General features: G+C 39.5%; 1 protein-coding gene across 1 annotated transcript; it reads right to left on the bottom strand.

Moving 5' to 3' along the window:
• Positions 1–9,916: 9,916 nt before the first annotated feature.
• LOC104287453 (chromosome unknown open reading frame, human C15orf40) lies at positions 9,917–12,129 on the bottom strand. The gene is made up of 2 exons (XM_009886162.1): positions 11,989–12,129; positions 9,917–10,009 (listed from the first exon to the last, which is right to left on the bottom strand). Exons 1-2 carry the CDS (start codon positions 12,127–12,129, stop codon positions 9,917–9,919), a joined length of 234 nt encoding a protein of 77 aa, XP_009884464.1.
• Positions 12,130–12,400: the final 271 nt, after the last annotated feature.

The following is a 12,400-nucleotide window of genomic DNA, read 5'->3' as shown; positions in this document are numbered from 1 at the left end:
TTTTCCTCTGTGAAAGGTATTAGCAGGAAATTGAAAAGCTGAAGGAGAATGAAATTACATTTTTCACGTTTGTTATGAGCCTACTCTAACTGTGCAGCGGGAGAGGTATTTATCATGCATAGCCTGTCCTTCTCTTTGGATGCTCTCTTCCAATTCGGACTGGCAGCACGGTGCGTTAAAGGATCATTAACCAAAGTCACGTACATCATCTCTCCCTCACAAATGAGCACTGCAAACACTGCAACAGCCACAGAGACACTATAATCAGGGCACGGTGTAGAGCTTGTGGCTCACATGAGACAAAGTAGACAGACTAAACTACCCAAAAGAAATCTTTTTTCCCTAAAACATAGCCATCCCAAAGAAAGGGCAAGGCAACGGCCTGGCGGCTGCTGCAGGGATCCCTGGAGCTGGTCTGTCTCACCTGCGCAGTACAAAAGCTCCACAGCCACCTCTGGCCCCGAGGGACCCTGCCATCGCCAGCCTTAGCACAACCAACATCATCACCTGCCTTCTAGATGGATCCCGTTCTTATCCCTCGTATTTACTCAAAGTTTCAAGCACGTAACAGGCTCTTTGCACTGTGAGCACACTATGAAAGAAGAGGGGAGACAGACACCACCTTACATTGGCTTGTACAAATCACGATGTTGGGACAGGGTATTGTGTCCCAGAACGAAGGGCCGGGTCACAGAGTCGCATCATAGAATGTTTTCACGTCAGCACACTCCAAAAAGTTTTGAAAGAGAGTCGTAACCCCAGCTGCACAGATTCCCAAAGCAAGGGGATCCCATGGTAAGAGGTATACTGAGGCATAGGGAAGAACCGCTTCCTTCATAGTTATATTCCTGTCTCCAGGCACTAATTGCAGCATCTCCGACTATCAAATGCAGTCAGATGCAACGCACTTCCAAAATTACAGAAAACTAGTTTTTGAAACCAAGTTCATTCCTGTCTAGTTTCTCCCACATAAACCTGTCTTTTATATAGCGCTCTTGGCCCCTAACACAGAGGGGTTGATATACGCCCCAGCATTTTGGAAATCATTTTAGATTGGTCTTTTTGCCATAGACGAGAGGAACGCAACACCTGGGGTAGTGAAGAAAACTGAACAAGATTTTCATCTCCTTCCAGGCGTCTCATGATCTACTTTTAAATATTTTTCCATTACTATTTAATGGCATCATAATTACTGTAAGTCTCTAGCGTTCAGAATAACCACAAAACAAATACAACCTTGATTGTGCTTTTATTATTATTTGTATTACAGCGGCAACAAGAGACTTGGAGCTCTACCAAAGGAACAGAGAAGTGTGCATCTCCAAGAACCCGCATCTAATCTAGAAAGAGAATTTGTATGTTATTACAAACAGTAAAGACTGGGGGGAACAGACAAAACGCAGAGGTTGCTATACCTAGTTTTCATGCTCTTATTTTCTTATTTTAGAAGTCTGAGGTTCTTCTTTGGAAAAGATTCTGTCCTTCATGAAACCGTACACAAAGATAATTAGCAGTCCTAGTCTCCAGAATGGGCTCAAACCTTATAGCTTAGGACAAATTCTTCTCTAAAATCCTTAAATACAGCTATCTCCCCTGCTGCCAATCCAACATTCACAGCGGTCTTGATAGCTTATTCTCTGCTGCCAAACCTGCCTCCAGTCACATTTTTTGGTTGCAACTAAGAAGTCACAGATTTATTTATCCTCTAAAACTGTGGGCTGTGTTTATCCTCTAAAACTGAACAGACATGTAGCAGTAGACCAAAGGCTCCTTTGTGAAGAAAGCACATCATTTCAGAAGAAACAAAGACGGGTGTCTCTTCTGCTCAATGCTGTTCACAGACAGTGAAATGAAAGAAAACAAGTCTTTGATTTACCCTCTCACATACGGCACTGTTGAATGAGTCCGTTAATCAGAAGACCTGATTTCAGCATTCCCAAGTGATTTCACTTAAACCTTGCCATGTCATCCCCTTTTGGTATTTGTACTTTTTCAACAGTGGAAATTAATACAGCGGAGGGGCTAGGTCTAAAACTCAGAGATGAAAGGTGGCAACGATGGCTATGAATTTCTCCAAGTTCAAATTTCTCTTCTAATTAGTCTTAACGCTTTCTTTTCTGACACAGAAACAGACGAGAGCATCTCGTATTTTGAAACAATTTTTAATACAGTCCACAGTTCTCTCCCCCTGCAGAGCAAACTCCCACCGTATCCGCTAACCTGAATGAGCATTTCTGGCAGCAGGTCCTCCCTCCGCCCGAGGCTGGGCTCCCAGGGCTGCCAACTCAGCCTAATGGAAACCCGTGGGAGACTTCACAGCCCTTTGGACCAAACTCTGCAGATAAGGCAAGAGACCCCGGGAGGTGCAGTTGGCTGACTCTGGTGTCGAGGGGATGTGCCAGCCTCTCACAGCAATTACAAAGTGCTAGTCCTGACTTGCTGTGAAGGATAATAGTTCAGTCACCAAAACAAAAAAATACTGGCAAACTGTAGCTGCCTTTGTAGAATCAATTCACTTAAATGAGATGGGAAGGCAGAACAGATGAACTACTTAGGAGGAGCTCACCAGCTTTTCCACCTGAATTTGTATTTTAACCCACACAGCTCTAAATAACAACAGCATCAGTAGATGCTCTTTCTGTATTACTCACCAATGGCCCTTACATGAATCTATTATTTCAAAAGATGAATCCTTCCTTCCTGAAAAATTTCAGATTGGCATTTAAGGGCTCAGAATTCACACTAACAGGGACATAGATAGTATCCTTTTTCCCCCATCCAGATTCATAGATTGCAATTAAAAAATAACTGTGAAAGTTATACTGCAAATGATTAGATTTACAGTCTTTGAAAACATGGCAGGCCTTTTCCCCATTCTGACTTGAGTGCTAAACAGCTGAGCAGGTGCTACAAAGTATTTGGAGTATATCACACCCTCTATTCTGTGCAGGTTCCTCCCAAGCAGAGCTTAGAACATGCAGCAAATACTTCTTTCAACAAGCCAAGCAAAATTGCTCCTAGCCCAATAAATGAACTTTAACTAATGTAAATGATTCCCCCTTTTTTCCCCTCCCTCTCCCCACCGCATTTTATTTTCTTTATTTTTGGATTGGAGAAGTTCATGCAGTATGCAAACCCAGGAATCAAACAAGTTCTGTTTCTTCAGAGAATTTAATCAAGGTACCTCCCACTGGTAATCGCATGACAAAGCCTAAAACCCAGCCTGGAAATAGTTAAGATCTGAAAATGAACTAACAGAAATTGCTTGTTTAAATTTATAAGCCCAAGTGTGTAAAACTTGGAGCACTTTACTAAATTCTTCCCCAGGTAAAAAGACCTGGTCCACTGAAGTGAGCAGGAATCACACACAGCTGAGAAACCAAAGGTTTTCTACAGAAAAGGTTGTTAAGCACCGTTTTCCATAAAACATGCTTTAGTGGAAATTTTCTTTACAGCCTTGTGACATGAACACTGGTGCAGAAAGTTTTGTGTTTCTTGTGGAGGTCTATCTTACAGTAAGATCAGACAAAAAAATACTTTAAAATTCCGATTTGCAATGGCAAAAATGGCAGAACAGCTTATGACAAACTCTAGTATTACCTGTTCTTTACGTCTTCATTTCTTTTAAGTGCGTAACACATGTATACCAACACCTCCACTGGCAGGCTCACTTTACTTATTTTTGCAGTTTTAGGATTTATGCACTTTTCAAACTACTGAAAGTCATGTTTAATTAGATCTTACACCTTCTCTACTCTTACACACACAGGCATTTGGTTACTGAAGGACCGGCCTTGCCACACATCCACAATTTAATGACAGCTATAGTCAAATTAGTGTTTTCAGATGCTCTAATTTCACATTTATCTTCTGCCAGAAATGTTGCCTGGCACTATATTAAATAAAGAAAAAAAATTTATTCTAGCTGATATGTGACAGCAATTGCAGCAAACAGAAGTCATACAGTTTGAGAACATCATTATAAGCTGATCATTTTAAAAAAACATTTAACAAAATGCTCCTGGGTCTCCTTTAGTAGCTGAACCTGAACTCAGCGAGGAAGTGACTGAGCAGAATCAGACATTCTCATTAAGTAAAATTAGCCAAGTGCAATTTGCCTGGCTGGTCTCATCTATGTATTAGCATTTATATTCAGCCAGTGATGAGCTTAATCAGTTTTTTCAAGCAAAAAGTGAAAAATCCCCCCGAAAAACACAAACTTATCAGGTTTATTAGTAACAGATTGCATTTCCATTGTAAAAAGGCAGCTAAGAAACCGAAGAAAATTGTCTGTTCAGAAGCGCATCCTAGTAGCTAATAGCAATCTTTCCTCAGAGCGGGAACATGACCTCCCATGCGTGCTAGCTGATTGCTGTCAGATTTAGTGAAGACAAAAGGAGACATTTCATTAAAGGGCAAATGCCAGGAGGCTGCAGAGAGCTGCTACAAGGCCTCACAGGAGGGACAGGTTTGCCCTCTGGTCACAAAGATTATATCCCAAGGTCTTTTTCCCCGCTTCCACAATGAATGCATCTCAGAAAGCTGTCGGGCCCAAGAGACAGAATAAGAAATGCAGTAGCATCTAAGGAGCATCAGCAACAATGCTGATGTGACAACTAAAGAGCAGAAACGTCGTAGAGAGCCTGGTCCTGCTGGAGGGCACTTGCCTGAAACAACAGCAGCAAAAGTGGCCGTGAGAGGCAGCAATGGGGCACAGGAACCCAGGCCCACAGACGGCAGGAAGGTGTTGAGCGTGTGTGGTGATGCTCCTATCAAATTTAACCCCACAGACCCTCTGAACAACAGAAGAGAAGCAGAAAACTATGTAGATTTTTAGACAAGCTATTGAAAGTAGCACTGGTAAAAAAAAAAGGTTCCATAGAAATAGCTTGTTTTCAACTTGCTGTCGCCTCTTTCAGACAGATGGCCACCAACTGCATCCTACCATGTACTGAAAGCTTTGAATTTTTTTATAAATTATGCCTCAATGCATCCTGGTTTGCAAAACACTATGGCAATGAAAGCTGGCCAAAGCAACACCACACTGCAGCCCTTCCCCTCTGCACTGCCCAGGCACCAGGTAATACCAAAAAGGCATCACCCCAGAATTACACTTTGTAACCCCAGTTACCCTCTTAAAGCAGACAACTGCTTTATCTGAGCAGCAGAAATGAGGCTTTGACCCTCTGTTGTTCATTCCAGCATTCTTTTCTCCTTAAGTCCATGGTTAACTGTTCTCTTAACAGCATGTTTCTATAGTGACCAACTGCTAAATTGACATGCAATATATTTCCCTTTCTGCTTGCCTTACTTCAGACTTGGAAAGTCAAAACGTTATTTAAACAACATTCTAAAAACTGAGCCTCCAGCCATGGTAGACTACTACATCACTCTAACTTCCCCAGCTCATGAAACAATGCAAAACAAATAAATGCAGCATTTATAGATGAAAGCAAAATTCTTATGGGTCACTAACAATTACTTGAAAAGCTAATACATAAAGCACCAGGAAGAAGTGAATTCCCAGTACCTTAGAGAAGTACCAGATGACTCCTTTCAGGCAAGTATTTCATTTCTTCAGCAGCTTTTTGACTGTTTATTGTGCCTTGGTTACATTAACAGCACTTTGCCCCAAGTGCAGCGGTGTTCCTGGAGAATAATAACCAAGATACGCTTTACATGCGGGCAAAGCACTGTGTTCCCAGAAGGAGACAGGGGAGCACATTTTTATAACAGCTAATACGGCAATGAATCATCCTCCTGAGATAAAGACTAAAAACATTAAGAGGGGAATATAGTAGGTTGAAATAAAAAAAAAAAAAGAAAGATTTAAAAAAGGGACTCAGCTGGTTCAAGTTTTACATATGCAAATAAACAGCATGAGAGCGGAAACACAAAGTGAGAAATGTGAAGTAATGAGCAGAAAGATCAGGTGTATCTATCTTCCTGGAGGCTGAAAGAAGGAAGATATTAAACTGTACTTTCTGGTAAATTGCCACTGCCAGTTATTGACAAAGTTGTCAATTATACAGGATTATTTAGACTGATGATACCTGAAGAAACGGGGATTTAGAAACACTTGGGACTAAAAGGAGAGATAGGAATGTGCCACAGATGATAAATGGAGTGGATTGAAAGTAAAAGAGCAAAGAGGCCAGCTTCAGGGAGTATAATTAAATATCCTTAATTAGAACACTTCAATGAAACTATACAAGTACTTTCAAAGTTGGATTTAGAAAATAAATGTAACTGAGTGGATGAAAGACCAAGAATGTTCTATGCCATAAGATGGCTTGGTATAGAATTTATTCAGATAACTTCTATTTTGCTAATGTTTAAATAAATTAATTATATAAAAATTGCCCTGACTGCCCAGGTCTTAAGCAGTAAGATATCAAAACACCATTAGACAGATTTTCCTGAAATTGGTCAGACAATGCATTAGGAAAAGAGTGCTTGAGTCAATCGTAGGATTTCAAATAGCTGACTAAACATGTAGCTTAATGCATATGGATAATAAAGCAGGGACCAGCAAGTAAAAGAATGGTAGTAACTGGCACCACAATGTTTTTAAACTGGTCTAGAAGTAAGACTTCAGTTTTATTTTGAGACAGGGGATGTGAAAAGTGTTTTGAAATTCTTGGAAGAGGCTTCCTGCAATATCCAAAAACTCTGTTCTATTAAAAACATACTCTGCTGAAGAGTTAGGGATATTTGCTTCCACAATTCTTTCAATAGAATGAAAGATATTACACTGTGTTCATGAAGAGACAGTTCTCAGGTTAGGGTTTCAATACAAGATTTGAAAGAGCTAGGCCTAAATCACAGTTTTGGCATTGACTTGTTTGGTCATGCAAGCTGCTTAACTCTCGTGTACCTCGCTTTTGATATGCAACAGATCAGCAATTCCTGCCTCCCAGGCACTTCACCAGGACACATGTATCCACAACCAAGATGTTATGGATATAATTGGAAGACTGCACAAAAAACATTGATATAAGAGGCTCTCAGATATTAGATATGGCAACACCCCAGTGTTATTTATACTACCCTTCTAAAACAATTTTGATTACTATTATTTAATAAATTCTCTGTTCCCAGCACATAAAGGCTTTATTTGCCACCCTGCTAGCTAGTCCACTTTCAGTCTTAAGTGAGAGAGGGCACTACTACCAGGAGAACTTTTCCATCTCTCTGCTTTGATTCCTACTATGCCTTCCATCTGCCGTGGCTTTTTTTACACCATCAGCGAGGCCTCAACTAAGTAATGCCTTGAGCGACAGAAGCCAGGGCTTCCATCTGCCCCACCAAGAGTATTTCTCCTTCCTAAGCAGCAATGCTAAACACCAGCCAACTGCGACAAGTTTTGAAGAAGTGCTGTACGATGACTGAACTGGACAGATTAAAGCGATTCTTAAATACTGTACTACAATCCAGACTAAAGAAAAAATACTTGGCTTGGCCAAGCACAACATCAGTATTATATAGACGGCTCCCCCCCCACCACACACGCACACACTCGCAAATGCAATAGAAAACAGAAGTGCAATAGGGAGAAGACCACAGTGGTTGTTTTCTCAAGGACTAATAAACTTCCCAGCTGAACAGTACTTGTCTTCCGATTGACAAGTGATTAATAGGACAATATGCCTGGCTCACATCACATAAAACCGACAGCATCATACACTGAAGGCACCCTATTTGTCTTCAAGTTACTTTCACTGATTAGGAAGAAAAGATGCAGAATTACAGTTGAAGGTGTTTAGGAAAGGTGAAACCTCTGAAGCAGAAACTAGCAAAGCCTAGCAGAACATGTTGACAAGACAGAGAGGGAACTGGAAGGTTAAATTGGCTCTTGTAGATAATCATCACTGAAGACTAATGTACTTCAGAGACCGTACCTGCCTACCCAGCTCTTCCGTCAGTCTGGGTCTGAAGTCATGGGAAAGCATAATACATTATTTCAATATAGTATATAATACATATAATGTAACACATGGTGTTATTTTCCAAATGAATCTTCATATGGCTGTTGGAGCATTCAACTCCGAATATAACTTATAAATGCAGGATTCCTCAGTCTTTCAATTGCTGTTTTTTACTCATAAAAAAAAAAAAGTTTATGAAATCAGAAAAAAAAAAAAACATGAACACTTAGTTTTGGCTTGCTTTGCCTTACTTTTTCTGCAAGACATGGTACCCCTCTGCTGGGCAAGAAGGGACGACACAGCAAGGAGCCATAAACTAAAACTGAACAGTAAAACAAAAAACCAGCCTGTCCAGACTGAAAAGGATAAGTAAGGAAAGGCAACGGAGGCAACATTAGGCTGACCAAAAGCCTGAGAAAATGAGTCCAGATGCAAACCATTAAGCAAACAGCATTCACAATTTAGACTTAGTTCTCCAAACACCGGCCAAACAAGAAAGTAACATTTTTCATAACATGTTTAAAATGAGTCACCTTGAAGGAGCTGTCATCTTGACAAGCACCAGTTCTCTAACTCTAAAAACAGTTGTTGCAGTATTTAGGATAACAGGAAGCAAAAAGAATTTCCCAAAGCAAAAGATTTGTGTCCATGAAAAACTAAATTTTGAGCTATGAAGCCTGCACTGTATGAAGCTGGGAAAGAAATTTAACTGTAATTTTAAAGAAATTTAACTGTAATTTATGCATTCATAACATTATTTTCCAGGAGAAGGTATGACATAACTTAAGCAAACCTTCAGAACAGTTTTTCTTTTTTACTTTAGGCATTACATTTGTGTATACATATATTTAAATACAACAACCGTAGCAAAGACAGGACAATTTCAGACATCAGCTGTGACACAGACGAAAAAGCAAACTCTTATCAGAGACACATGCGGTATCACATACAGTTTTGGGAAATACTATTTAAATCTTACTCTGACCCCCGAATCACGATAAAGAGAGAAGTTAAGCCGTCTTCTCATTAGCCCTGAGACTGGAGTATAGCTGCCCATTTTGTTTCAGACTTTTTGTTCTGTTCTACACATGAATCTGCTCGGCTCTCTATGGGTTGGACTACCACTCATTTTTAAACCAAGGAAAGATTGCGAGAAAAGCCCCGTTTAAAAATAACATTCTAATAAGTGACTTCTAGGAAAGAGGGGTTTTTTGTTGTTAACAATATAAACACAAAACAAAGTTTGATAATACTTTTTGTCCCTTTTATTAAAAACAGTCATTACATGTGACATACATTTGGCAAAGATACATGATTGTATCTCTACCTTTCAGAAAACTAATTACAGACAAAGTGACACCGCATATGCAATTACCAGCTTCTGGGTCAGTTTTTTATACTGCAAACTTCTGGTTTTGTTTCATTTGTTCAGGTGATTCTGCTTTTAGCTTGCCTGTATGATCAACAACAGTATATTGGCTCCAAATACATTTATTTTAGATGTACATATAATGTGTGCATAGTGCAAAAGCACACCCAGTACCTGCTGCCAGATATTGAAGAGAACACTCTTCTAGGGTGTTTACCCTCCAGACAGACTCATCCTTCTGTACAACTGTTCACGTTGAAGCCTGTCACTCCTTTCACCTTGTTAACCAAAGGGTTTTTTTCACTATGAAACAAGTTTTTTAAACCATTTGTTTAAGGACCAGGAAAGAGGACAAATCTTACCAACAGGAAACTCTCGAGAGGGGAAAAAAGTCTTTAGTGACAGAAGCAGCCACAGAGCCTCAGTAAAGACAGGTTTTTCTAACCAAACCTAGACAAAAATTTCAACTATACAGCAGCTATATTACCAAGGGAGGGGGGGGGAAGAAGTATTTTTCCCTAGTCATTACCCACATTCTCAACAGGACTAGATTTACATAAGAAAGAATATCAGTCCATTTACCAAGATGCATTGTCCCACTTCCCGCTCTTGTTTTAGGTCAACTGGAAGCTTCTTTTTTCAGTTTTTCTAAAATCTCATCTGGTGTCATTGATACCAAAATCTTCACCACTTTTTCACGTGATTTACCACCCTGGTTTAGACACACACACAAAAAGAAAACATCTTTCAGAGAATCACCACGAAATACACGTTCCAAAAAAAATCTCACTGTAATGCCAACTTATTAGGTACTTTAAAAAGAATTCTTAAAGTGAGGTCATGCAGAGTTAACAGCAGTTAGAGATAGTTCATCAACATTCTTTCTAGTTATTTGAAAGGTGAAAACCACCATGCTATCTACTCTCCTTTTACAAATGGAAACCTCTCCCATAGCATGACCTGAATTGATGGTTTTTTTATAGGCTAGAACGAAAAGCAAGGAGCGGTAAGTTTCCATAATTCACTCGTATCATCTAAAAGCAAGATTCCCAACTAATTTCCATTTCTGTTTTTAAAAATGGGTGCATATCTACATGTGTGTGCCTATTTGATAACTGCGTACTTTCAAATCTTTCTTCAGAGCTGTCTCCCAGAGTATTAGTTACGCTTAAGCTGAGTTCTCAGGTTGATAATACCAACTAAATGAAAGGAAATTACATCGTATATAACCTGTAAGGCAGATCCATACAGCAGTTATTTGAAATATTATTGACCTGGTTTTGTATTACTGAAAAAAAAAAAAAAAGGCTATTTTACATAGGAACTGGCAAACCTGCAACCTCATTTCATACTGCCTGGAGACACAACTTTGCTAGGATTCAGTAAACCATGAGAAATAAGTTGTCTGTTAACCTGCAGCCTGGCAGAAAGTCTGGAAAGCCTACAAGGGACATCCTGAAGGAAGAAAAAGTCCTTAACTCTACTATACAAAAATATAGCATGAAATTTAAAATTAAAGGCAGATTTTTGAAGCAGTCTAGCCAGCTGATGATAAAAATCAAGGCCCTTGCATTGAAATCTGGTAGCCTCAGTTCTATACTGGGTCATTTCCTGATTTGGACTGGTTTTGTTAATGTTAGCCACTTATTATAAAACAAGTAGCTCATAAGAGAGCAACCAGTACCAAAAATCACTTGCTGTTCACACCTAGCAGATCAGGATAGAAAAATTTAAGCCACAGGTGAAATACAGACTTTACCACAATGCTGCACTGAGAACCAACAGTGGCTTGTGAAAAACAAACACTAACGTAATTATTCGAACACTGTAGGTCAGAACAACTGAGTCAGTAAGATCAGACAACACTGGCCCCTTTTGCGTTCAACTCTGCTTAGCACGTAGGAGAATAATCCAGTTAAACCTGAACATACCTTTAAGGTAGGAACACAGTTTTATCTGTAAAATGTTGATAAACAAATGAAGCGGTTTACCCATCGTTCAGGAAAAACAAGACTCAACTGCTCACAGGTTGCCATTTACCACTATTTTTTAACAGACTTCTACAACTACTACATTAAACCAACAGACAAAAATAAAAAGCACAATTTTTCATTGTGCTCTTATGCTCATAAACTATAAATGAACATGGCTGGAAAGACTGACTTTAAGTACAATGAATTAATAAAACAGATTATTTATTCAGTGCAATGAATAAAACAAAGAGTTTCCGCTCGCCAAAGTCAAGACATGTAAATTCTAATACGAAGAAACTCTTGAGGCCCAGCTATAATCCAAGGGGTTATATACACTCTTGCTTATGTATGACAGTTAATGGTCAGAAAATTTTAACTCAAATACAGAAGTTACTTCAAAAAAAAAAGAATGGTAAGTTATTAATAAAATGCACATTCTCCGCAAAGCACAAATTTTGTGAACTGCATTTGGCATGAAAACAAGAGAATCTTTGAAGAAACAGAAAACACAAACCACATAAATTTGGAAAATATATCACGATGAGAGCTATTCTGATTAAAGATTTCAGGGTTAGCTGTGGTTCTTCCTCTTTTTTCTCAATGAATCACTCCATTAACTCAACTAAACACTTTTAAACTAAACGCCTTTAAAGTTTCAAAATCTTGAATTTAGATTGCAATAAGGCAAGACTGAAGGAAAGAAAGAAAAAGGAAGTACCTTCTCTAAAACAACCTCACTCTTCTTCACTTCTAGCACCTTCGAGAGGTAGCGACACAGCTCCGCATTTGCCTCCCCGTCTGATGGAGGTGCAGCTATAGCTACACCCACTGCCTCAGCTGTCACATCTAGAACAAACATTTTAAGGATTTTACGATCAGAATATTCAAAACATCTAATTATTGTCTCCTAAAAAAGAAAATGCTTATGCTTTCAAAAGCGTTTTAATTTAAAACCAAATAAACTCATAGATTAGCAGGTAAAGACATTTTTACACTTCACAAATTCCCGCAGGTTGAAACTGTAGGTCAGTACAAACCAAGACAACCTCCTGACAGACAGCGCGAGCGCAGCGCATCCCTCAGACCCGCGGCGGCGGACCGGCAGCTCTCACAGCACCGGCGGCTCTGCT

Source organism: Charadrius vociferus, unplaced genomic scaffold (genome assembly GCF_000708025.1).
Source record: "Charadrius vociferus isolate BGI_N301 unplaced genomic scaffold, ASM70802v2 scaffold365, whole genome shotgun sequence".
Taxonomy (NCBI): Eukaryota; Metazoa; Chordata; class Aves; order Charadriiformes; family Charadriidae; genus Charadrius; species Charadrius vociferus.
Note: the sequence above shows the minus strand (reverse complement) of the source record. Positions and strands in the feature narration are given on the sequence as shown.

What these genes read in the sequence shown, in the direction of transcription:
- LOC104287453 (XM_009886162.1), bottom strand. Translation starts at nt 12,129, where the DNA reads ATGTTTGTTCTAGATGTGACAGCTGAGGCAGTGGGTGTAGCTATAGCT. An exon ending in GTGAGGTTGTTTTAGAGAAG is followed by an intron (nt 10,010 to 11,988) that starts GTACTTCCTTTT and finishes TGTCTAAACCAG; the next exon opens with GGTGGTAAATCACGTGAAAA.